This window comes from Micropterus dolomieu, linkage group LG21 (assembly GCF_021292245.1).
Source record: "Micropterus dolomieu isolate WLL.071019.BEF.003 ecotype Adirondacks linkage group LG21, ASM2129224v1, whole genome shotgun sequence".
Lineage (NCBI taxonomy): Eukaryota > Metazoa > Chordata > Actinopteri > Centrarchiformes > Centrarchidae > Micropterus > Micropterus dolomieu.
In genome coordinates this window covers 16,848,223-16,875,568 of record NC_060170.1, presented here as the reverse complement: position 1 = coordinate 16,875,568, position 27,346 = coordinate 16,848,223, and the positions used below count along the sequence as shown (strand labels likewise).

Below are 27,346 nucleotides of genomic sequence, written 5' to 3'. Positions count from 1 at the left end.
GGAGCAGGAACATTGATCTATAATTTCAGTATATGTTCTTAGTCCACACATTTTTGGGGCAGGGGAGGAAAGAAATCCAACTGACAATAAATATTTCAATGAAAACAGAAAATGAAATCTACATATCCTAAAAAGCAATGCACTAATTTCTCCAAATATGTCATCTAACATCTCATACTGTACTGTATATATACTGTATGTCACATATCGTTTGGTGAAGGAGATATGAAGCTTCCTGGCAGTCCTCCTCCTTCTCCTCCTCAGGGGGAGTGCTAATGAAGCAGGAGGCTGGTCAGAAGGGAGAGTCTCTAACTCTCTACTTGGGCTCCAAGCAATCAATAATATACAGACAGCCACCCTTGCCTTCTTCTCCTTCTCTTTCCTTTATCCTCTTCATCTTCATTATTTTACTCCCTGTATCCTTTTTTTTAAATTTGTTTTTTTACCTCTTCTCCGTCTCCCTTATATCTCCCCTATCCTGACCTCTGTCACCTTTCCCCTACTAGCATATTTGCCTTCCCCTCTCTGTTATACAGTTAGCAGTGAGCGTGTTTTAAATCTGCGTTGTAATTAGTATGACACTTGCAGCTGAATTTCATTTCTATTCACAACCAATTTACTTCTCAGTCATCGCAGTGTTTTGACATTTCAGAAGTTGGGCTGAGAAATTCTCAGAGAGTTTGGAAGAAAACAAACTTACTGTCAGGAAACTCTAATCAGAAAGCTGTGCACACTCAAAGTGCCTTAATACAAAGTTAAAAGAGGTATCCTATCCATCTCTCAGATACCTTACTTCCCTTGAGGGATACTTTCCAATCTGTGAGACAACAGTGCCCCCTGCAGCTCACCAGGGGATGTGCACCTCAGTAATGTTCAGTGAAATTGATCCCTCCACACTTTTAAACAGCCTTGTTTCAGTCCCCCAGCTATCTCCTCCCACAAGCGGAATGTGTAAGTGGATTTAAATAAATTAATGCCTCTTTTGCTAGCCTAGGGAAAATATCGCAGAAAATAGTCCAAAACAAAGAAAATTCCTACTGCTGTCGCATTCACAAAGATAAAGAAAAACATATATTTTTTCAACCTTCCGCCTATAGGCCTACATTAAGGCAGCAGCAATTTGAATATGTCATACCTAATTCCACGTTAAGACTGAGCCGGCATTCTCTAGGGACTGAATACAAAGCAGCGTGCAAGAGAGACACTTGACTAGTCAGCTGGAACAACAATATCCAGGCTCGGGGATAATCAGTCCCACCATTTTGAGACAAAACTGCTTTTAAAGAAACCAGTCAGTTGCCTGAAGGCGATAACTAAAATATTTGAGAATCCATGTTACAAACAGCAGTCCTGTGTAGCACTTACAATCTGTAGAATACATTTCAAGTATTTGTCAAAACATCAGCAGCACTTGATTAATGTTATCTCACCAAGTATGTGTTTGTTTTTGAGGTTGTTAGAAGAATCAAGTCTAGATGAAATATTTCAAATACTAAATAATAAAATTGCATACTACTTGTGAGGTTGAAACTCATTTAATGTGAAAAAGAAACTGCCTTTTGAGTTCTCCCTCCTTTTGCTACAGCAACAGAGCAATCCTTCCCCCAGTGGAAAAGACAGAAATGAGTGAGGGAGGCTCATGAGGTCTTGGTTATTAGAGTAACTACCTAGCATTAGCGAATTGGGATCCAAACAAACTCTACTGAATACAAATGAATGGAAAGAGGGAAATGCTACAGTAGAAAATCTAAATCAAAACCATATGTATATCATGTTTCTTCGAATTTTACAGTACAGTAAGTACAAATATGTAGGGCCAGGCCTCACCAAAATCTTTTATGTAATACTTAGTTTTAAGAAACTAATATCTACATGCAAAATTTCAGCATTAAAAATATAAAAAAGCCAACTAATCATCACTTTGACCTCAATAAGGCAGACCTCGAGACTAAATCTAAAACATATTGTAAACAAGCCTGGATACTGTGCATAAATGGATACAGTTGAATGAATGCTGTCCAATTCTAGTCAGTCTCTCAAGAGAACAAAGAGACCTTGGGGGTTTCAGATAACAAGCTCCCTGATCTCGGGTCTTTACACTACAGTTACTCTGGAGCCAGATGTACGGCTGCCTCTGGGTCAAGACAGACACCAGTGGGATTACCATCTATTAGCAAAGAAAGAGGGACAGATTGGAGATGCTTCTCATTTGGCATAAACACAGAACAGTTCTCTGAATCCAGTGGATAGTAAGTTTTTTTTTTAGCAGTTAACGTGTTTACAATAAAGAGTAAGAAAAATTATGTGTTGTGTACACTGTGTATGTATGCACACTGTACAGTATGTGCATGTGTGTGTGTACATGTGTATGGGTTCACACCTCAGAGTCTTCATTGCGGAGCCCAAATTGGAGGACAGCACTGGGAGACTGCAGTCTGGCTTGGCTGGACTGGGCCATCTGCAGGTTTAACTGCCAGCCGACATACTCTAGCTGAAACACACAAATAGAGCCAGTTTTCTTTAATATTAATGTATTTTTAATAAAGCCTCACAGTTCAATTTAATAAATACCCTAGACACATTTTAAAAGACACTAAGGTGGCACTTTGCCCCAAAAAAATAACAAGGGAAGCAGAAAGAAATACGTACTTTTGTGTATAATGATATTTTATTAGTCCTCTGTCCTTAATATGTTTTTACTACTTAATCGATATTTACATAATAATCACTGTTCACCTGATTAATCTTGTTGTTTAATATTGTGGTGTCCGAACAATAATGCTGCGATGATGTGTTGAGAAGAAATCCGCTTGACAATGTTCTTGATCATAAAAGTTTATTACATCAAGGAGTTCAGCATCAATTACAAGCTCTGCAGCAGCTTGGAGAGTGACCCAGCCCGATGGCCACTCTGTCTCTCTGTACATCAAACATAGCTTACATATATATGTACCATAGAAGGGTTTGAGTCTGCAAAATAAAGCTCCAACCCATAGAAGGGTACAGTACTATTCTGAGGTAACAAAACAAGGGGTCAGAGGTCAAATTCTATAGAAGGGTTCAGTCCCTACATAACCACCAATCACTGCTCTCCCCTTAGGAGGTCACTGACCCTCTGTCCTGCTGCTACAGTGCTATTTTGAACTGTTATGAGTATCCACAAAGCACTTTATCATCACTTTGATTTCGATAGATGCTACATTACTCAACCTTTTTATAATATAATTATCATAAATGAAAACTTACAAATAGAAAAAAATGCCAAGCAAACTGTTCAAAATAATTTTAACTTTCAGACCTTTCCTCAGTAACTTAAGAGACTTTATGTTGTATTTTTTCTCAGGTTGCAACTAACGATTCTCTTCATTATCGATTAATTGTATGGTCTATAAAACATCAAATTTATCCTAGACGGTACATGGTGATGTCATCAAATGTCATCAACAGTCCGAAACCCAAAAATATTTAATTCACTACAATGAAAGACCAAGAAAAGCAGCCAAGTCCCACCTTTGACAACTTGGAACCATTTGGAATTTTAGCTTGAAACATTTTAACAATTTATCGAGCGTAATAGCTGCTGATTCATTTTCCTTCAGTGCACTAATTGATTAATTGACTAATTGTTGAAGCTCAGATTTTTTTTACCTGTTGTCGTAAAATATTGCTGCTTATTTATTATAAGTTTTATTTTTATTATAAGTTTCTCACTTTCGTGTTCCTATTTTATGAAGATTAGACTTCATAATAGTTTTTTTATGATTTCTTTAGCTGAAAATGAGCGAGCACAAGTTAATAATGGCTGGTTTACTGACCATTTAGCGACCAGATGTCCTATAGGCAATAGTGTTACTAGAAGTCACATCACAGACATTAGGATTTACTATTGTAAAATTTGCTTAATCTCCTCAAAATTTAAGTTCCCTTGCTTTCCAAGCTGCAGGTTGTCAGACTGTTATTCTCAGTCTCAGTGAACTGTAGCAGTGTGATAGATTAGCAGCACTGAGTCAAGGCAGAGCAGTTAAGTGTTTTATGATGCAGAGAGAGGCCATAATAATAAACCATTTGTGACTTATTGGGTCTGGATGCTCAGCATCCGAGGACAAGTGCGAGGTGGGGACGGCCTGGGCCACATTATTCATGACTGGACCAACATTCACACTAGCATGAATAAACATCACAACCATATGATGTGTTACTTATTTTACTTTCAGTGTATGCAAGTTAATCAATTTAAAGAAACAAATCAATAAAATAAATTCAACCAATATGTGTATGTAACAATGTAACAAAACAATTAGAAATTTCACTCATTTTAAAATGAAAGCTGGTAATCAAAGGAATCATCACTGTTCAGCGGAGACGAAGAAAACTACCTGTAAACAACAGTGTTAATTAAGACAGCAACTGGGCAGGCCAATCAGACATCTAACTGGGATATGCTGTCAAATCCAGCCGAGTAAAGAAATTCAAATGAGCAATGCATCTCAACAACGATTACTACAGACAGAAGTTAGTCTACTAATACTGTTGACGCATCAATGTGCATCAAAGCCAGACGTCCGAGTCTTCCACCAGCACTTAAACGGAACATGCATTTGTGGATCGGAGGCTGGGAAAGAGTCTCAATACTTTCGGGATTAAAGAATTTAGATTTAGAAATATGTGAGTAGAATGCTGACATTTGTTGGTTGTATTTGTCTGGTTGTATTATTTTATTTGTAAAATTGTTTTGCATTTCTTCAAACTGGTTTCAAACTTTGCAGGTTGTAATATGTGTTGTGTACACCATAAATTACTCACAAATCATAAGTCACATTTGTAAATCTTGGTTTCTTTTTGTGGATCATTAAACATGCAATTGTCACCAGTATTAACACTCATTTCTCTTCATAGTTCACCCCTTGGTTAATCACCCCCTGCATGTGTTTACACATTAATCAATGGGTGAGAATTTTATGACATATCATTTCAGCTGATATGAGGAACGACAAGGTGGCAATTAGTGCGTTTTACTGGATTCTTGAATGGAAAAGGTGTAAAGCTTGTAGAAGAGAAAAGTCTAAACACAAAACCCTGCTTTATATTCAAAAGAAAAAGTGGATGAGGAAAATATACATGTCAGTTATATCCAGCCTCTTGTGTGACTTGACTATTGCCCAAATTTAAAGCAATAGCAGAGGTCGTCACAAGGATCAATGGCTCTCACGGCCTTCAGCTGGCGGCAACAAATTTGGGGGAGAGAGAAAGATGAGTTGTGAGACTAAGGCAGGTGAGATCTCTTAATGTATGACAGCAGCGACAGCTCCGGCATAATGTGACTGATGCATACATGCTGCTTATTTATTCTGCGTTACATCTTAATTCCCTTGACTTTGAAGGCTATGCAGTTTGAAGTGTCACTGCCTAATCATGTGATAGACAGGAACATTAATGTGACAACTTCAGTGAGCTGCGAGATAACTCTTTTTAATCCAAACAGCTGGAATGAATTCACACAAAAGCAGGTCTGGATATGAATATGTCCGATGTTGAGACTCAATTAAGTATCAAGTGACTATAACATCTGACGAAGCTGTGAGTGTAAAGGGATAACATAGTGTGAAAAGTAGCCTGTAATTAATCAGTGTGTGGGAGTGGATTAATATTACACTTGGGTCGAGAGACATGGCAGGTTTAGTTTAAATTTGTGTCATGGTAGGCGTAGGCAAGGACAGAAAAAATAATTCTGTGTATTAGCCTTACCTTCTTAGGAGCAAAGATATTGTGCTTTAGTCTCTCCACCAGCTCAGGTCCAGCAGTGGCCCAGGTTTGAGAGAACATCTCAGCCTTGTCTGGGTTTAGTTGAACCGCCTCCAGCTGTTGCTGCAGAGAGGCCGGCTTTACATTATGATACACTGCCTGCAGAGGAGAGGAGAATCGGGTAGTAACTGTATGCTACCATTGATCATGTTTTACTGGTGTAACATATCACTCTTATAGTCCTGTTCACCTCAAACGCTCAACATTGCCACAGTACAGTAATTCACAACACAACACTGACCCCCACTGGTGAAATAGGCTCACAATGCCACACAAAAGCTACAGACTCTATGCCAGTTTTTATCTTTCTTACTTTCTTTAGAATGAGGCTCTTATCAGATTTCTCCACATACTGAGATATTGAAAATATGCAATTTCAACCAACTGTGTTAATGAGTCTCTTTTCATGTGCATGCCAGTCAAAGTGATGCTCACAATTGTAAACTGTATCCCCTGTCACCATGAATTGTCTCTAGGAAGCACCTGCATAGTTACTGCAGGTAATAATAACAACCCCAGGAGGTAAATATAAAATGGACAGAAAGTTATTGCATTTAAACAACATACAGCATCTATGTGGGCCATAGTCATCATTTATTCTCCTCCATATCCAAATGAGCATTTCAATCACATAATAAACAAAAACCAGGTATAGTCCTTATAATAATGTCAGATGACCACACCTCACCTGCTCTAGTATGAAGGCGACAGTTTCCAGGACTAGATTCAGAGCCTGTTTATCCAGTGAGAGAGCAGCCTGAAGTTTTTGCTCCTCTTCTTCACTGAATGTCCGCTCTCCCTGCGAATAACACAATCATTTGCTGTGTTGATGTGAAAAATCACCATTTTTAAGAACTGAAAAACAAATGAAAAGCTGCTTTCTGATTGATAATCAACGTTTAATAAGACAAATGTAAGGCAGTTTTACAACAGATTACATGGGTGTCAGAGGCCAGCATATGAGGAACCATTTAAATTCGATTTAATCAAATGGCTTAAGGTGGGTTTCACTATTAAGAACTTATTGTGTATGTGCATTCACAAGGAAGAGATGATACTTTTGATGAAATGCAATTTATAAATCAAACTACACAGCACAACAGGTTCACTAGTGGTGAGATCATCTGTCTATTTTTCAATTAGTCTATCAATAAAACATTTACGAAAACATTTATTGGATAATTAATTATTACTTTTAGTCAATAATCAAGTAAGAAATACTCAACATTTAGTTACAGCATCAAAAGAGTCTCTATTGTGCGTTTATTGACTTTATTATGAAATGAATAAAATGAGTTTTATAGTAATACAAAAATCTCTTCTGATAAAACTCTACTAACCTATAATGGGCAACTGTCATAACTTAATATGTTTAGACTAAATGATTGAAAATCACTTTTTAAACTGTGATTAAGTGCCTTACATAACACTTTAGATAGCAAATGCAGCAAGTGTCAAATCAATGACAAACGTAATATAAAATGCAATTATAATAATATCAAACCAAATACATAAAACATTTCCATTGCAAAATATACTGACACGTATTTTGAGATGAAGAAAGCTGACACAAATCCCCTGAAAAAAAATAAATAAATAAATACAATAAAGCAGAACAAGCTATCCAATGTGAATAGACCTGTTGCTTCAGACAGTTTTAGTTTGTCAGAGCAGAAAACACAGGTTAAACTGATAATGAACATTAACAATAGCTCAATTAAGTCTAACAGGAAGTTGTGTCATTAAGCAATCATGCAAAACAGTCATTATTATTTTTATTAGTCCTTTTGCTGCTATGATATGTCAAACTGTCTATTACAATATAAATTATTTTTAAACAAAGGTATATTACTTTCTCTTAGCAAGTCGTAAAATAAAACTAAACAAAAGCGTTTGACAGCCAGCTAAGTCTGGTGAAAAACCAGAATGATCGACAGGGCCATGCAGGGGTGTGCATTCATTTGAGCCAAGTCTGACTGATGTTCCAGTAAGTTATTATGCATGCACTGCTCTCTCTGGCACCACAGCTTTGCTGCGAAAGCCTCAAAAGCCTCTTGTCTTTGGCACGGATAACACTTTGCAGTCTCTGTACCTTCAGATGAAGCTTTTGTATGATGCGTGAGATCAGCCTGGAGAACTTGTTCACATCAATGGCGTTGATGAAAGTCACCGCTTCTTTTATGCTATTTGGAAAGAAGAGTCATGAGTGTTAATGACAGTGGTGTAGAAGGTCCTCAGATCTTTTAGTTAAGAACCAGAATCAAAGTTTACTGCCCAAGTATGATGTTATACATGTAAGGTATCTCACCCTGACTTTCAAAAGGTAGCTTTATACATTGACAACAAACACAGGTAAACTATATACACATAACACTGACAACATACAGAATCAGCAAGCAGTAGCTTTTGCTATCCAATGCAGTATGTTCCAGAGTTTAAATAAGAGCATCAGTACAAGCGAAAAGTATATAGCTGCCTCAAATTAGGTTGTGTGTAGAAATATTTTGTATAAAAACTATTACACATGAACACATGGACACACTAGCTACAGGAAAGTAAACATGCTGTACAGTATATACAACTATTTCACTAGCTGTTTATATGTGCATTTTAAACTAATATACTACATCAAGACAGCATTTAAAATTTTTCTCAAGTCAAATAGCAGCACTACAAACACTTAAGTACTGATATGTTTAAAATGACCATTTCTGACCAACTTAAGGCCCCGTTTATACCACATAATTACTGGTTTTACAATTTCGATTTTTGCATTTAAGTATGTAATCTGATACCGATGACATAGTGATGATAATGACATACATTCTTGATTTTTAATCCTTAAAAACTTACTTCAGTCACAGTAGAAACATCATAGATCCCTTCAAATAATTAGGCACTACTACATATAAAAAGACCCATTCAGGGGAATCTTTGACTTTTAGGCCCAGTTTGTGATTGTGCACAATAACTGCTTGACTTTTTCACTCCAATATACAAACACTAAACATTATAGTCACATGGCATGTGTTTTTTTATATTACAGGTTGATTGACTGCCCTACACTGCTGTCTAGTTTGAACCTAAAACAATGCATCATAGCTACAATTTTTTAGAAGCAACTTGTGAAATTTACCCTTTGAGATTTCACTTAATTTACATTTCCCTCTGATGTGCATTGTAGTATAATTTTACAACATCTTACCAGAAGACAATGTTCTAGTGAATTACCAATTTCTCACAGTACTAGTAAGTACAGCTACTTTAATATACTATTCAGCGCTTGCTACCACAAAAGACATTTCATGTAACTGTCACTGAGCAAATGACAAGAAATTTCATTGGAGGAAAGTGGTTTGTGTAAAATATCTTCCCGGCAAAAGAGCAAGAAATCCTGACAAACACACCGTTTACTGATGACACCAGTAACATAGGCCATCCCTAAGCTAGAGTAACGCGTTTGCTAATGTCAATTTATGCACCAAATCACTATATCGATAACTTCCAGGATACCTTCGTGTCTCGGTAGTAGGCTACAGGTAAGTTAGCTTAACATTAGCGAAAGAAAAAGGCGTCTTTGTCGCTGACTTTAAGAAAACAAAAAGCTTCCCACCTTTGTGTTTCTTTTATAATAGAAGTCATTGTGGTCTGTCGCCTTCTGCTAAATGAAAATGAAGAGTTGAAAAGTGTCAAAGCAGCAGCAGCATCCTCACACTGTTGTCATTCCTTCTTCCTGTTGTCACGAGACGATTCACGTGACAGTCAAAGCTGCGCGATAATGCGCAGTAAAGTAAAGACTGGAGGAAAACTCAATCACCCGAAGAAATTAGAAATAAAGGATGTAATTTATGTATTCTAATTCAACTTGGTCTACAATAATTATACCTTACAGCAACTGTGGCCGCACTATTGAGTTCGTTCGTGAGAAGTTTGCGTAAAAGCTGCGCACAATGAAAGTGTCTAATACAAGAATCACTACGGAAAACGCAACGGACAAACAGAACCGGACAAGACAAGCATAATTTTACAGCCATGATTAAAAAAGTATTAAGGTATATATAATCTTAGTGGTACCACTATTTTATAAAGCATGATTCACAGAGAGATTATAATTTATAACTGCTTTTGTTATGGTTTATAAATTATTTAGAAATGCCTCAAAGGCAGTGATGGAAGAAGTACTCAGAGATTGTACTTAAGTAAGTAAAAGAGCCAGGACAACAACAGGCCATGGCAACAACAAAAATACTGCATTCAAATTTCTACTTAAGTAAAAGTATTATCAGTTAACCAGTAATTCTGCCTCTAATCAGCCACCTGTTTACTGGCTAACACTTATTATTTATTCACCATTCTCTATTTCAGTGCTGTTCATACTGTTATATTGTCATATTGTAGATACTGTATACCAAATCCACCTACCTCTAGTCATTACTCCCGCACAAAATACTTATACTTACTTATTGCAGCATCCTTTGCACTATGCTTCATTGCATTGTGTACATGTATGCATGTATATGTACCTGTATATCACATCCACCTCCGACATGTACATACTCCTGTATCCTTTGCACTCTGCTCACTGCACTATTTATCAATATGTCTATATTGTTTTTGTCTATAGTGTGTATATTTGTGTTGTCTACACAAGTCTGTGTCTGATTTTATTTTATTTTTATTATTGTGATTTTGTATTTTTGGATGAGTAAGCACATCAAATGTGCTTATCAAAGTAAAAGTTGTTTTGCAGTAAAATGTCCTCTGTGACATAATTTGATTGTTAATACTCAGGCATCATTGTGTAAATTGCATTTTAATGTTGTCAATGTAGAGCTAGTTTTAACTACTTTATATGTAGTTAGCTAGTGTATTTTATTGGTTCCAAACCTAGAGGTCTGGCCCCTCCAAAGGGACACAAGGTAAATCTGAGGGGTTGTGAGATTATTATTGGCACAGGAAATAAGGAAAAACAAGTAGACAATATCAGCCACAGCATTATGACTGCTTACAGGTGAAGTGAATAACACTGATTATCACGTTATCATGGCACCTGTCAGTGGGTGGGATTAGTCAGCAAGTGAACATTTTGTCCTCAAAGTTGATGTGTTAGAAGCGGGAAAAATGGGCAAGGGTAAGGTCAAACTGTGATGACGACTGGGTCAGACCAAAAAAATTGCAGTTCATGTGGGGTGTTCCCGGTCTGCAGTGGTCAGTAACTATCAGAAGTGGCTCTGATAGAAAGGTTTCAGAACTATAGACTGTATAAAAGTAGAAGGTCAGTTTGTTGCATGTGGGCTGCGTAGTCAGGGTGCCCATGCTGATCCGTCCACTGCCAAAGTGCCTACAATGGACACGTGAGCATCATAACTGAACCACGGAGCCGTGGAAGACAGTGGCCTGGTCTGATGAATAACGTTGTCTGTTACATCACGTGGATGGCCATGTACGTGTTGCATCACTTAGCTGGGGAACACATGACACCAGGATGAACTATGGGAAGAAGGAAAGCCGGCAGAGGCAGTGTGATGCTTTAGGCAATGTTCTGCTGGGAAACCTTGGGTCCTGCCATTCATGTGGATTTTATGCAGACCATGTACACCCTTTCATGGAAACTGTATTACCTGATGGCAGTGGCCCCTTTCAGCAGGATAATACTCCCTCCCACAAAACGGTTCAGGAATGGTTTGAGGAACACAACAAGTTCAAGGTGTTGACTTGGCCTCCAAATTCCCCAAATCTTAATCCAATTGATTATCTGTGGGATGTGCTGGACAAACAAGTCCGATCCATGGAGGCCCTACTTCACAATTTACAGGACTAAAAAGATCGCTGCTAACGTCTTGGTGTCAGATACCACAGCACACCTTCAAGTCCATGCCTCGACGTGTCAGGTCTTTTTTGGTGGCAAAGGGGGGACCTACACAATATTAGGCAGGTGTACATGTTGGTGTTATGGCTGATTGGTGTGTAGCCTATTCTTTGTAGATTTTATTTTACTTTTCCTAAAATATTGGATATTTTTTCCTCTTTGAGCATGACACATGTGAGCAGTTTAGAGGGGAAAGCATCCTTGTTGGAATTGCTAACAACTCATAGACATCTGTAACATGACAAAGAGACACAACTAGAAACTGAGGGTCATAAAGTTTCTAAGTCATTAATTTAATCTTAAATGGATTGTATGTTTTTAATGTAAAATCTTAATCTAAAAAGTAACCAGTACCTGTAACTGTCAATTAAATGTAGTGGACAGTAATTTCCTTTGAAATGTAGTGGAGTAGTACACTACTAGTACTCAAGTACAGTACTTGAGTAAATATACTTAGTTAATTTCCACCACTGGTCATAACATTCTCTGGGTTGCCAGGTTGTTACAAAGTCTTTAACTAAGTGTCCATCCTTTCTTTTTGGTGTTAATACAGTTATGCATGCTGGCAATCATCAACCAATTGTAAATGTTTACAAACAAATGGATCATCTGCAGCCCTTTTCTAGAAATAGGTTTCACCAGGTAATGAGTTTCACATCCCAAAATGTGTTCTTAGTAAAGGCTCATTGCCGATCTATAAAGCATTAGTAAATTAGTTAGCTATTAATAAAGTCATCAACTACAGCATATAAACTCCTTATAAAAGGACCCTTTTTGTGGTAAAAGTAACTAATATTATGTTTCACTACATGGTCCTCACCTAAAGTGACCTGCCATAGCTGCCACATGCAGCACTGTCGAACAATGTCTAACAAGTGGGACATCTCCGGGGACAAAAGTAAAGACATGGTGCACCTAAGTACATTTTGTTAACTGTACTGCACAAACACAAAGACAATATACTGTAAACTAATAGTGATATAAAAGAAGACAAACACACAGGTTGAGTTTCGATAGTTTATTATGTTGAAAAAGAAGAGAAAACAGTCATGCACAGATTAAAATGGAGAAATATTTGATTAGACATGACAAATCATTTAAAAATACTTTGCATACAAATAAGAAAAGAAAAAAATAAGTTCATCTTATATATCCATATTTCTGTCACACAGCATATCTGTGATATAATAGTATTCTTTACCGTTTGCACTGATTTTACAAACAAGCTGTAATGTATGACTTTCAATACTGTAGTAGACCAGTTTCAATTTGGTGTTCAAAATGGTTTTATACTCTTTCCTCCATTGTTTGATTTCTCTAATCTTCCATAACCAAAACTTCACTACCTGCCACGCTTTCTCTTTTAAGTAAACACTTGAGTCATTGGAATAATTATAGTTACAAACGGACACAGATCTGTACCGTAGCAGCTAAACTTCAAGGGCGAAAAACCCAGCGAGGCAGAAGGAATGTACCACTGATAAATAAATACTTCATTTTTCCATCCAACAGACAAAAAAAAAACCCATGTAAAACATAATTTTCTTAATAGGAAAACAAAGAGATAACACCAGAACAAGGAGTGTCAAATCACACAGTACCTTCAAGATGTATAGTTTTGATAAAAGTTAGTAATCTGAGGTTTTGGTAAACAGATTGCATTGCGGTAAACATTGGCTGACATCTGCAGGTTCAGGATCTTGCTGCCACTATTTGAAGGAGGGTAAATTTGGCACTTTAATGCTGATGTCACCAATGTTGATGTTTCTGGGCATTTCCGGGAGGTTCATGTTCTTTACAGCTGATACGGCACGAGCAGGCGCTCCTGCAATACCGGCCTATACACACACACACACACACACACACACACACACACACACAAAACACACACGGAGGGTTGATAAGATACAAATCTGTATATCAGAACACATGCTGTCCACGACAACACACTGAACAGTGAACATTGGACACACACACACACACACACAGTGCTAAACAGAGTACTAGACACAAAAAAAAACTGCTAACAAAATGCAAAAGCACTGACAGCTACTAGACAGACAACATGTGCAAATGTACATTCAGATGCCTTCATAGCTTCATATGCACATGCATTATTTGGTTCTATAATGATTTACAACACAACCAGAGCCAATTATGAATCAACTGTGAGGACATACTCTACTAGACCATTCACTAATTTTGACGTACTGAGTAGTACTGTACATTCATCAAATGGACAAAAGGCAGCATTGCTTGGAAAGTGAACCCACCGGACTCTTGAGGACCGATAAGGGTAAAAATGCAAGGAGAGAATTGGGTAAAGCAGGAAAAAATGGATTCGGATATGAAGACGGAAATGATGTTTGGATAGATAGGTATGTATAGAATGTGTGCATCAAATTTAAAAACAACATAATATAAGCTTTAGCCATAATAATACAGATGATACTGTACATTTAGTGGGTTGAATTACTTCAGGACACACTACACATGACTGTAGCTAACATTTTTCTAAATACATACTTGTGAATAGTGGAACACGAATGTTGTGCCATTTACCCATCTATAGTTTAAACTACGGATGACATGAGGAGGTTGTAAGCCTAGTTTTACTAAACTACAATGGGAGATCTATTCTCAGGGGCAGAGGAGGCACTTCACTCTAACACAATGAATCTCAATGTGAAACTGTACTATATAAGAGCATTTTAGCATTTAAAAAGGGAGGAACCAAGGTAGATTAGCTATTTGGAACAATAAAACACATCTGTGGAGCGTGAATGAGGTGATGTTTTAGTCTCAAGTGTGAGCAGACATTTGAGAATCACTGCGGTTAGAGATCCCCCTACTGAATCTTTAGCAGAAAGACCCAAAAATGACCAAAAGGCTTTCAACACAGAGAACTGTGTCCATTGCCTATGTCAGGAACAGATTCAAATGAGTGGTCTTGTAAATCATTAAGTCATATGACACACATAAAGAATGCCAGGATTGTGGATTTATCCACTGTACTTGTTTTCACAAGGTTATTTCAATTGGCCGTTTGTCTTATGGGCATTCCTCCCTCTGCCCAGACTCAAGGAGACTTGTGTTAGATGGAAAGATGACTGTGGCGTTAACTGTGAGGAATGCTGATCCAGCACACGGGCTCAGTATTAAGCAGTTACGAGATAACTTTTTCCTCTCTGTGGGTATCCTGGAGACCTAAGTTCACAATAGTGGGTTTTTAATCAAACACTTGGTGACTAATATTTACAGAAATAGTAACACCTGCTGTGTAACACAAGACAATGGTGTGATTCTCTGGTCTATGTAAGTTAGAGAGCCTTATCAAAGGCTGGAGCAGTGACCCTTCTCTTTTCTGTGAGGGATTTACTTCCAAAGGAAAAATAGGATAAAAGGTCTACTGTACAAGGTTTTTAATTGTCATTTTAAAGGGTGAGACCTTAAAGAAACAGGTCATCACTTTGGAAAATATGCTTATTTGCTTTTTTACGGAGAGTTGGATGAGAAACTTGAGCAACTGGTGCCGGCCAACAAATAATCCCGCACCACCCCTGAAAACAGCAGCTGTATTTTCTACACTTTGTTTTTTGTACAGATGAAACAAACGAGATCCATCCATCGTCAACCGCTTGCGGGGGCTGGAGCCAATCCCAGCTGACATCGGGCGAAAGGCGGGGTACACCCTGGAGAGGTCGCCAGTCCATTGCAGGGCCACACATAGACAAACAACCACTCATACTCACATTAACACCAGAGACACAAATTAACCTAGCCTGCATATCTTTGGATGGTGGGGGGAAGCCGGAGTACGCGGGTGCGGGGAGAACATGCAAACTCCACACAGAAAGGCCGGGGCAACCGGGGGTTGAACCCACGACCTTCTTGCTGTGAGGCGACAGTGCCCAACAAATGACATATAAACTGTTAATAAGTGAGCTTAAGAGGTGCTGGTAGGCAGATTTTACTACCTTTAGACAAAGCCAGCCTGGCTATTTCTTCCAGATTCCACTCTTTATGCTAAGCTTACCTAACTAGATGCTTGCTATAGTTACCATACCGTACACCACACAGATATGAGTGCTATCCATCCTCTCACCCAACACTCAGCAAGAAAGCGAATGAGCATACCTCCCAAAATTTCAATCTATTCCTATAATACACATTTTAGGCTATTTTTAGAAGTTTTTGGAACTTGGAACATAATTTTAAAAATGATCTTTCAAGATAGTTTAAGGAACATCTAAAACAAGAGATCCAGAGAGTTCTGTTGCCTCTCTAGCCTGTTAAGAGTTACACTTCTTTAAATTACAGCAGGTGGACAATATAATAGATACAACCTGACAATGCGTATAATGCACCGCCACAAACTACAGCTTCAATAAAATCTCACAAAAAAACTTTACAATTATAGTATTTTTTATTGTAACCGATTACATTATACTGTCAGCTGTTTCTATTACCTAGTCCACCCCCTGTACATCACCTAAGTGCTATATAACTATTGTGAGTTTAACAGGGAAACGACAACATTTTTGGGTCTGCCATGAAAGATTCCTGTTGTATGTTAGTGACGTCAGTTTGCAACTACATGGAAGGCCGTGTGAAGAGACTCAGGGGGGAAGTAAACTTCAGTTAAGGTTAATGTACTTGGTTGTAAATTTAGCAGTACCTGTGTCTACCTGTCCTGCCTGGTAGACTGAAAGATAAACGTCTGTAAAGAGAGAGAAGAATGGAAAGAACTAGACAGGGTCAGGAAAAAGAGGAATGAGGAATGTTAAAGCAGATTAAAGTAATTACAGTTTATCTCCACAGAAAAAAGTGATAGGACCTATCATAGACCACATCTTTAAAGCTTAAAAAATTATCTTAAGTTTCTCCCACAATTACTTTTATAGCAAAAAATAAAAAAACTTTAATTGAGAAAGTTTGATGAAAATACCAGTTTGGATGGAGAACAGCTGATGATTTTGTTCCCCAGAGACTGCCCTATAAATGGACAATGTCATGTTGAATTAGCGTCAGTGTCTCAAAACACACACTGCGGTCTAGGGTAGGTCCAAGAGGGAGAGACAGAGCAGCTCTGATGATTGTAGAACAGTAAAAGACTCTGCTTACAGAACATCAAATCGAAAAAGAAGATTCTGTGTCGTTAAAAGCACACAATGCAGCTCAGATTATTAGAAAAAAAAAAAAAAAAAAAGTAGCACTTTATAATAACTACACACTATAAAGCATTAGTTAAGCATTAGTAAATAAGGAATTCATCATTTATAAAGCATTGTTCATACATTAATACACATTAGTAAGTCATTCGTAAACACAGTTATAAATGTTTTATTCTTTATTATCTACACACTATGAAGCAGTTGTTAAGTATGAGTACATTTTTAATTCATCATTTATAAACCATTGTTCTTACGTTAATAAACATTAGTCATTTATAAACATAGTTATACATGTTGTATTCTTTATTAATAAGCTCATCTATAATGTGCTTAATAATTGTATTTTCATACTTTATACATGATCGGTTCACTATTTATATATTAAGTATTATTTTAATGACAAACCATTTATATATGAGTTGTTAATGGTTCATAAGATCATTTGGAAAGTTTAAGAAAATCATTACATAACTGCCTGTTTTTTGATACTTTCCCGAGAAAGAATATAAACAATCTCAGCATAATTCGTAAATCTACCAGTGGCAAAGCCCAAAGGATGCTACCCGAAAGATGCCCCAGCTAACTTTACTGGGTAAAAACCTCACCGTTACAGGCCTGGTACCGTTTCTCTGAGACAGATCATCTAATGATGTGCTTAATGATTGTATTTGATAAAAAGTGTTATTCCAATGAAAAACCATATATATGCTCCTATGGTTCATACGATCATGTAGAACCTTTAAGGAAATTATTTAATAAGTATGTTCTCTCTAAAGTAAGGACTATCTAGGCCATACAAAACATTACAAATGAGATTGAAAAAAGTCTCAGTTCGGGCCCAGAAGCGGGTCTTAAGTGTAAAGACACCATCACTCGGGATTTTTGAATGCCATCATTTGCCGAAGGAGTTTCCCCCTCTGGAAACTCCTGTTATGTAAAGTTTGTAACCTTCAGGAGAGAGCTAAAAGTGCAGCGTGATGCAGCTTAAATGGGCGGGTTAAAACCATATTACTGTAGGTTAAAAGCAGTCAAGAGGATGTTGTGAACACGATGTCGTGAACTGTTCAACAGTATTTTGTTGTGTCGTGGTTTCAAACTAATCTCTGGAGGTACTTTTGGATGTGTAAGCACATGTAGTACCTTCAGAGGTATTTTAATTTACAGTATTTATGATAATACGTGTTAAAGATAATTTCCGTTAAACGTTAAACTCTTCCGTTAAACGTTAAACTCTGTTGAGTATTTTTTGGTTTTTTGGGGGGTTAAATTGGACCATCCAAGCAACCTTTTGCTGGTCCCATCACAGTAGATGCGCATGATGTTGGAGTTTTCATGAGGAGTTCAGAGAAACGGTACCAGGCCTGTAACGGAGAGGCTTTTATCCTGTAAAGTTAGCTGGGGCATCTTTCGGGTAGCATCCTTTGGGCTTTGCCACTGGTAGATTTAAGAATTATGCGGAGATTGTTTATATTATTTCTCGGGAAAGTATCAAAAAACAGGCAGTTTTAATGATTTTCTTAAACTTTCCAAATGATCTTATGAACCATTAACAACTCATATATAAATGGTTTGTCATTAAAATAATACTTAATTTATAAATAGTGAACCAATCATGTATGAAGTAAGAAAATACAATTATTAAGCACATTATAGATGAGCTTATTAATAAAGAATACAACATGTATAATTATGTTTATAAATGACTTACTAATGTGTATTAACGTAAGATCAATGGTTTATAAATGATGAATTAAAAATGTACTCATACTTAACAACTGCTTCATAGTGTGTAGATAATAAGGAATAAAACATTTATAACAGTGTTTATGAATGTCTTACTAATGTGTATTAATGTATGAATAATGCTTTATAAATGATGAATTCCTTATTTACTAATGCTTAACTAATGCTTTATAGTGTGTAGTTATTATAAAGTGCTACCGAAAAAAAGTGTACTTTGTTAATGCTAAAACTTTTGAAATTCAAATATCAGAGCACACAAGTAATGTCAGCCAGCTGAAAACCTGATCATGTAACCCTAAACTTTGTCTTCTTGTCTTTCTCTAAGCAACAAAATACAACAAATTTGTATAACTTTGTGACTTTCTGGCAGCTTTTCTTGTTGCAAAAGTAAGTAGTAAGTAGGTTTTAGGACTGTCAGAGGCTTAAAATTCACATTTTGCCAAGCAGAAATGATTTCATGAAATTGTCTCTGGCTGTCTGTCTGATTAAACCTTTTCAATAAGTAAATGAACATTTCTCTGCTAGCAGAAGCTGTATGGAAAGCAAAGCAATGTCCTTGCATAGAGCAAATATCTAAGCGAGGACACCGGCTTACAGATGTTACAAAACACATTGGAAAAGCATTTACTCCAACATGGACAGCGTGTAAAATTCACTCTCCTCTGGAATAATAAGATTGGACAACGCAGCCTACAACCAGCCTGTTTTCATGAATATATGTCAGATCTACATGATCAAATATAAGATGGTGGCTGAGCGATTCAATGGTCACAGATCCTGGAGATGCACTTGACAATGGTACGGTCACAAGTAAGTCTCCGTAATAATGACAATAGTGATGACTATGAACCTGTATTTTATACTGAGGGATGCGCGAGGATATGTCAAGTCTTGACTTGTGTTGAGAGCAGTGCAGCGGCGAGAGGAGAGGCCGAAAAAAGAGCACAAACACTCAAGAGTAGGTAGGGAGCATCCACAAGGTCACTGGAGAGTAGCATGCAGGGTGCAGCATACATACACATGCCCGCATACTGTATACGATACCTCAGAATAGGACAGAGGTAGAATCAAGTCACACGCACATTGGACGGGCAGGGTCAGGCTTACCTCAGACTTCTCCATCTTGTTCTGGGCGTCCACCTGTGTGATGATTTCGTTCATGTTGGTCTCCAGGACCATCCCGCCCATCACCATCTCTGCCAGAATGTTGTGGACCTGAGAAAAGTAAGACGTGAATCACGTTTTAATAATCATTTAACAAATACAGTGATTTGCATCTGCTTCAAGTCCACCTATTTAGCCTTAAAATAGTTTTTTTTTATTAAGAAATACATTAATAAACATTTATATCTGCTTACAACATTACAGTTTGTTGTAAACCATGTGTAAGATGTTTATAGACTTCTTATAAATGCTAAATAGTGGAACTTAAAGTGTTGCCATGACATAATATAATATCAAAGAACACTGGTCAGCATTTATATTGGTTGTGTGGTACCAAATCAAAATTACAATGAGGCAGCAGCTAATGATTATTTAAATTATCGATTAATATGCAGATTATTTTCTCGAATAACTGATTTTATACATTTGATTCTATAAAATGTCAGAAAAGGCTCACATTTAAGAGGCTGAACCTGAAAATGTTTTGTATTTTTGCAAAAATAGGCTAGGCTGATTAATTTCCTGTCAATCAACAAATAGATTCATGTATAAATTGACTCATGTCAGCTCCTTATAGCAGCATGTTATTTAAGTTGTTTTAATTAGTTGCTTCTTACACCAATTATGACTACAAATTGCTCAACTCCAAAATACGGGAAGTCACAGAAAATCTGTCCTTTTTAACTGTTAATCTGTTGCAGCACAAGACAGGTCATCAGATAAGAGTGATGCAATAATGGCTCAGGCAACTGATTTCATAGGCAGAGGCAATATCTAGGATTAAACATTTAAGCACTGTTATAAATATTTAACATCATAAAGAGAAAAACAGATTCCTACCTTGTCTACATGGAAAATTAAGTCAAGTTCACAGACGTTCTCAAAACATTTGTCCAGCGTTTCCACAAATACCTGAAAAAATGGAAAGAATTTAAGTTGATTGTAACACAAAAACAAGAAAGGCACTAAAAAGTTTATGGCCAAACACGCTAATAGATACTTTCCCAGGCTTTTACCTGGATTAAGTCTAAAATTCCTAGTTCACTCTCTGAGGAGTCCACACAAAACACAAAGTACAGCGTGGCGTAGTGTCTGTAGATCAGCTTGTAGTCTGATCCTCCAATCAACCTGAAACACAGGGGACAATGAAACATCACACCAATACCTGTCCCGATCGAATACATGTTTGCCACTTTGGAAATGGACCACAAAAAATAGGTCATCCGGGGTTTCCACACACAGAACGTTGCACTTTACCCTGAGCATGACCAGATAAAATTAGCATGTCGTAAACTAGTTATGACAATGCAGAAGCACCAGGAGAGAAACAACAGGATGTTTTCAGTCATTATGTAAAGATACGACATGTGATAGCATGAAATGTAGTGCTTATCCGGCCTGTCGCTTGATAAGACTTCAATGACCGTGTTAACACACCAAGACGGCTTGAGCCACAGGAAATGCCGTAACCCCCCCTCATCCTGAGTATTCACCAAAACTTCGAATAAAGTGATTTTTGTGATGGTGTAATATAACCATGTGGCTTGGGCGTCATACAATTTAAGGTGACTGTTGAGAGGCAAAAAAGTGCAGGAGCACGTGCGAGCAGTAAAAGAGTAAAACGACACCCAGTCCGCTCCTCATACATGAATAATAAATGAACTTTAAACAAACACTGTTATTACTGATTGTCATTCTTTTGCATTTTGACACACTTGCTTATGTGCCAGCGGGCCTAGCCAATGCACTCACAACTTACATTCCACCTTCTAGGAAATTACAGACGTTCTCGTCTCTTTTTGAGACCAAGTGGAAGGTTTCCCTGATGATCTGTTGCTCTGTGTCTTCATTCTGCAGGATGAACGGGGAAACAGAGATTGTTAAACAAAGAGAAGATGGTATATGATGTGTTTGCGCACTTAATTGCTTCCAGCGAGCTATTTCATTACTCCTTGCCAGAAGACTGGATTGGCAGCTAAATGAATGGCTCCCCTCACCTTTTATTCTCTTGAAAACATGTATTGGTTCTGAGTGAAAAAACATGATCTACACACTAACCATTCTCTTTGTCATTTTTAAAAGTACACTAGTGCCCACAGGCTACAGATGCAATGATTTCATTGTACAAGCTGAATCAAGGCAGGCTTGTCTTATTGTTTGCTAATGGACGAGATTCTGTTTAAATCCTCAAATATCCTTAGGCGCATTTGCAAGCCCTCACAGAACAGCTTCAAGAGTGGGCTCACACTTGAAGCTTTCCTGAACTAATAAAAAAAAAAAAAAAAAAAGATTCAAGTTTCATCCAGTGCCCGCATTAGGTTGTTTTAGGGTTTAATCTATGGGTTTCATCATAAACAAATAAATTTTGAATAATGAAAATGCAGACTCAAGGGCCAGGAGAAAGCCTCCAAAAACATACAGCCTGAGGTTTTTTAATTTAACCCCAAACAAAAAAAAAAAAAAGTCAACGGTGGTTAAATTCTTGTTGTGTGCAGCCCTAAAGCTCACTCAGCTTTCTGCCGAGAAGCAGCAACTCCCCTCTTCCCTTATTTCATTGTGGGAGACATAATATGTGAAATTCAAGGGCACACAGGTGGCCTGATGGTGAAGACACAGCAACGTTTGTTAAAGCTATAGAACCAGAATCTCGAGACTGATACGTAAATGTCACCAGCTGCTCTTCTTCCAAAAACGTCTCATTAATGAGTGCCAGTACTGATGGTGAATTTAAGTGGTGTAAATTTGTGCGTGTACATATTTCACTCTCTACTCCCCAACACGTCACCCTTAGATCAAACAGATGCTTTGACTTTACGTCTGAGCCGGCAGACCGGCTCTATCTAATAGGGCAACGCCTTTTCAGCTCTGCCACTCTGCCTCAACACAACACAAGCCTTCATCTACAAACGCCAAACAAAGTCTGAACAGACAGTTTTCACAGCTAGCAGTGCGTGCGTGAAATATAATATCCTGCCAGCCAGTAAGTCGACGCCTCAGCTTTCAATATAACAGATGGCGTCTACAGAGCCTACTTATAATCCAATCAATTTCAATTCATCCTCCTGAAATACAAGCACGTCAACATCTTAATAAACAGATGAGGCAAAATGAGGCAACGCTGTGTCTTTAAGTGCAGCCAGTAGTCCTGAAAATAACAGTTATTTTGTCTATAAAATGTCAATACTTTCTGAGACATTCCCATCACTTTTTCCCCCCCAAAGGTGACGTCCTTAAATGTCTTGTTTTACCCGACCTACTGTCCAAAAACATTTGTCAAGAATCAATGAACTGTGTGAGTGATTTATCAAGCAAAAATGCCAAACTGGTTCCTGCTTCTCATATGTTCCGACTTGTCTCATAATAGCCTAATCTTTGTCTTATATTTGTGTGTTTTGTACTGATGGTCAGACAAAGCCATCAATTAGAAGATTTTGGTGGGCATTTTGTTACATTTTATAAACCAGCTGATTAGATACTCCTTTTACTAACATACACCACAAAGGACATCAACAAATCATCACATTGAGAAGCTGCTAATTAAAATGTGATGTTTTACTGCACAGGTTAAGGAAAATTAAAAGGGAAATCACCTCAAATGACAGCATTAACAATATCCTCATGTTTGAACTCATAAAAAAAAATTTTTCAAGGTTTGCTGGCAGACTCAATAGATCCTGTTCATTATTTTACTTTACAGTTGCGGAGAAGCCAGTGCCTGCAGATGTTTGGTAATTCTTGCTTGACAAAATTAATCAATAAACTGATTATGAATATAGCTGCCAATTTAATTCTCTGTCAATCAACAGATCAGTTAATCAACTGGTTTCAGCTCTGGTCAGAATTATTTTGGTCGCTTGGTTAGGGCACCTTGCTTTTGTAGCACCAATATTAAAAGCGGCAGGCAGCCAACCTTGAGATATAAATCCAATTATGAGAACAGCCTGCCCAGCAAAAGGATATTACATAACCTGTCATTTGTTACATGCACGGGCTTATTCGTGGTGGATAAGTTAATGACAACAATGCTGAATTGAACCAGCAGCCGTCACCAAAGGTTTGGAGGAGTGAGCACGAGTCACTCACGAGGGCGTAATTAAAGTCATGTGACACAAACAGAGTGAACTCCACTTCACAGCTGGATTTAACGTGAATAAAAACTGCGCACAATCCTTGCTCATACAGGCTCGGCACGAAGGCGATAGCCTGGCTTCGGCTCGCCCACGTTTAATTATTCATGTTTTAGAAAAGGACAGCGTGTTTTTTTTAGACTGACATCTTATACACCAGGATCAGTTTGACACTACAGCATACCACTGGGTGGTCAAAAAAAAAGTACACACACCTTCTCATTCAAGCGGTGTGGAACAATAGCCTACTGCTTGTATGCAGTCTAAATATAAAGCTGCACCAGCCTTCGTTTGCATTTATTGCGAAAGGAAATATTAAACAAAAGTGTGTGAACAGCCATGGCTTCAGATTTTTTATTCACTTTTTGATATCTTGGCCTATCAATCATACCAACAACCCCTTTATGAAGAATAAAATATGTAACACAACAACAAATTCTCATGTTACTCACATAATGCTCGTAGAATTTAGAAAGCCTCGGTTTCCCATGGTTGTTGAATATTAAAATGGCTTTTATCATGATTGTGGCTGAGCGGAGGGAGGCGGGGGAACAGAAAGGGATCAGTCTGTTGGAGACTGCTGTCCGTCAACTCCCCGTGAACCCAGATCTGACCGGGTTCAGGGCCAAATCCCGTCTCGATGTCAGGATAATAGGTTAATAAGGGATATATCTTCGAGCTACACGCTGTTACTCCTCCATCGTCTTTACGGAAATATTCCACGTCAAATGACCAGTCATGCTCTCCTCCCATCCTCCGCCTTCTGCTACAGCAGCCGCGATGGTCCAAACCTCTGCCGTCCGCCGCTGCAAACCCACAGCTTGATACTCGGATTATCCATGGAGTGGCGTAAAAGACACGAAACACGACAGAGGTGGAAAGAAACAGATGTATTCAGATCTTTAACCTAAGTAGAAGTATTACACTGAAAAAATATGTTACTCTGAAAGACTTGTATGTAAAAGCATGTTGGCTTGCGTGTAATGAGGAAAATGTACTTAATATTAAAGGATTGAATATAGAGGTAGGCCTACTCAATGCCGTAAAATGCCACTGTTAGACTAGTATATCATTAGATTATCATTATTCATGCATTAATGTGTAAGCAGGATTTTACTCTTGTTGAGGTGGAGCTATTTATTTTTAACTGTTTTATACAAGGCTGCAACTTGTGATTACTTTATTTACCATAGATTAATCTGATTATTTTCTCCATTGATTGATTGATTGATTGATTGATTGATTGGTTTGTAAAACTTCAGAAAATAATGAGAAATGCAGTCAGAGAATTACCACGTGCCACCCCCGCAATGCTTGTTTTGGCCAACCAATCGTAGGCCTACAAAATCAAAATTTGTATGTTCTGAATGCTGTCAAGTCAAAAAAGACAATCGTTCCTCTGAAAAGTTGTGGAGTGGAAGTAGAAAGTGGCAGGAAAAGAGAAAACTCAAGTTGATTTGTTGACGAGTCGGCTAAATGTATTTAGTTAGCTACATTAGACCACAAGGACATCATGTGGATATTATATTATGCTGCAATTATGTCAAATAAATTCTCAATTTCCTGTCTTTTGACCAAGATTTTTTGTTTTATTAAATAAATTTATACATGATTTATGCTACATGATTCATTTTAGTTATTTATTGAATTTTAACTTGAAACTGGTTTTATTGGTGCCTAAAAAGCAAAACAAAAACGTTTTAATGTATGTTCCTATGTAGTTTATAATATATGTATTGTTTAATATTTGATGTTGCCTTGCTGTTAATTATTTTCTTTGCATTGGACCTTTATGCTGTAAAATAGGATCATATGATCAAATAAAATTCTAATAATTCTATTAAAATAACTAATATTAATAAATTCACAACAGCATATTGCAGGGATTTTTGCACAACAGCAACAATAAATCCTTTAAAGTTTTTATTATCTTCATTTTATCTAGTGTAGTGTTAGTGCAGTGTAGTTTTAATGTAATTCTTATTATTGTCTTGTGTTTTTTATTTCAATGATCTGTTTGCCTTTCCTGTCTGTGTTTGCTTTCACTAAATCAACTTTTTAAAGTGAAATTGCATCTGCATTCACTTTATTACACTATCAGTCAATCCTAGTTTCATAATATTTTGCACCAGAAGTGTTTCCTGAGAAAATACAGTTTTGATGTAAACCACTAACAGTAATAATATTCAAACATTGCAGAATGTGGTGATAATTAGACACAAATCTGCATTCATTACTAAAAAAAAATGTACAAAGAACACTGTGTCCAAATTTTTGGGGAGTTCCAGCACTTGAACAAACATTGACTCTACTTCCATGCATAGCCATGGGGATTCCTGCATCTTGCAGACATGACATGCAAAAGGTTTTCAGTGCTGTTTGAAAAATGGCTCATATAGCTTTTGGAGTAGATTTCAATCATTACTACCTTAGATACATTTTCTATTTGTCATCAGTTCATTATATTAATTAATTCATTTATAGAAATCTACATGTAACCTTGATTGTTTGTCATATTCAGTGTGAATGTCATTATCAAATGCACAAAACCAACAAACTAGTTTAAATGTAATTTTCCAGCTAGTTGATATAAATTACTGTGGTAAAAGAGCATCAGTTTAATGTCGTAGATACATCACTGGTACTTGCTGGGTAAAGTCAGTTTATGTTTTAGCCACAAGGTGGAGCAACAACACATGTGGTATTGATGATGTGGCAGCTCAGAGGAAAACTTGCCAGAACCTCTGATGCAAAGAACATTCTCCACCTTTTTATGCAGCCAATGCCTGAATATCTTCCTCAGCCAGACAGGGTTTTCCTTTAACAGGCTGACACATGTTGGACGCCTGCAAACAAATGCAGAGTTTTACTGCTGGAATATCCTGGCTCAACTGTGGTTTGGACACTAACCTGTGTATTCAGGCAATTTTATCATGTCCATTTATAGAAAATGTGAAAAGTGTGATGGTCAAGCAGTGTCCTTCTTATTTTTCTACTATTCCTCGAGCAATGCACCGTACTCAAAGTTGCAACTTAATACTCTGACATCTGTTTATCTACTTAATACAGTACTGTATCCTGTATTTCTGAGCTGCAGCTGCTCAACAGCATGCAGATGTGCACCCTATGTAGCCCACAATGAGCTGAATATATAGTTTCCACTGACAACTTGTTTTTCTTCCTAGTGAGTCTTCTTTTTTATATATATGGGTGGAGCACTGTGAGCGAATGGCCTGTATATTTGTGTGAAGGAATGCATTCATGATAAAATGTTGTGACACACAGTGCCAAGAACACCTTGTTCAGAAGATGTTTGAATATCAAAAAAAAAATAAAGGCATGGCCAGGAGCATCTCACCTTGTGTCTGTCTGTCTGTGTCTGTTTGTGTACATAAACCTATCTCAGAGTTACCTTCAAACATGCACACACAGTTGCACACATGCACCGGAAAGTCAAGGCATTTAGT

General features: G+C 37.5%; 2 protein-coding genes across 3 annotated transcripts in view; both read right to left on the bottom strand.

Annotated features, from left to right (window-relative positions):
• The window catches only part of commd10 (COMM domain containing 10), a 76,740-nt gene extending 67,068 nt beyond the window's left edge, over positions 1 to 9,672 (bottom strand). Inside the window, exons 1-6 of one of the 2 annotated variants that reach the window (XM_046035797.1) lie at positions 9,416 to 9,672; positions 7,895 to 7,985; positions 6,491 to 6,601; positions 5,746 to 5,901; positions 2,381 to 2,491; positions 1,621 to 2,167 (exon numbers count right to left, since the gene is read on the bottom strand). In XM_046035797.1, the coding sequence (XP_045891753.1) occupies positions 1,955 to 2,167; positions 2,381 to 2,491; positions 5,746 to 5,901; positions 6,491 to 6,601; positions 7,895 to 7,985; positions 9,416 to 9,444 (711 nt within the window). In that variant the 5' untranslated portion in view covers positions 9,445 to 9,672 and the 3' untranslated portion in view covers positions 1,621 to 1,954. Of the gene's footprint in view, positions 1 to 1,620; positions 2,168 to 2,380; positions 2,492 to 5,745; positions 5,902 to 6,490; positions 6,602 to 7,894; positions 7,986 to 9,415 lie in introns of those variants that run through there. The other variant, XM_046035798.1, reaches the window with a different exon arrangement.
• A 3,002-nt stretch (positions 9,673 to 12,674) lies between these two features.
• Positions 12,675 to 24,661, bottom strand: ap3s1 (adaptor related protein complex 3 subunit sigma 1). The gene is made up of 6 exons (XM_046035728.1): positions 24,332 to 24,661; positions 21,512 to 21,603; positions 20,769 to 20,880; positions 20,593 to 20,664; positions 19,696 to 19,803; positions 12,675 to 13,509 (listed from the first exon to the last, which is right to left on the bottom strand). The coding sequence occupies exons 1-6, from the start codon at positions 24,398 to 24,400 to the stop codon at positions 13,381 to 13,383; spliced, it is 582 nt and encodes a 193-aa protein (XP_045891684.1). The 5' UTR covers positions 24,401 to 24,661; the 3' UTR covers positions 12,675 to 13,380.
• Between the last annotated feature and the right edge of the window lie 2,685 nt (positions 24,662 to 27,346).

Excerpts from the sequence above, each read along its gene's own strand:
- ap3s1 (XM_046035728.1), bottom strand. The coding sequence starts at position 24,400 with ATGATAAAAGCCATTTTAATATTCAACAACCATGGGAAACCGAGGCTT. Across the intron at positions 20,665-20,768 it reads GAATTTTAGACTTAATCCAG|GTATTTGTGGAAACGCTGGA; the intron begins GTAAAAGCCTGG and ends CCATTTTTTCAG. Across the intron at positions 19,804-20,592 it reads TAATTTTCCATGTAGACAAG|GTCCACAACATTCTGGCAGA; the intron begins GTAGGAATCTGT and ends TACTTTTCTCAG.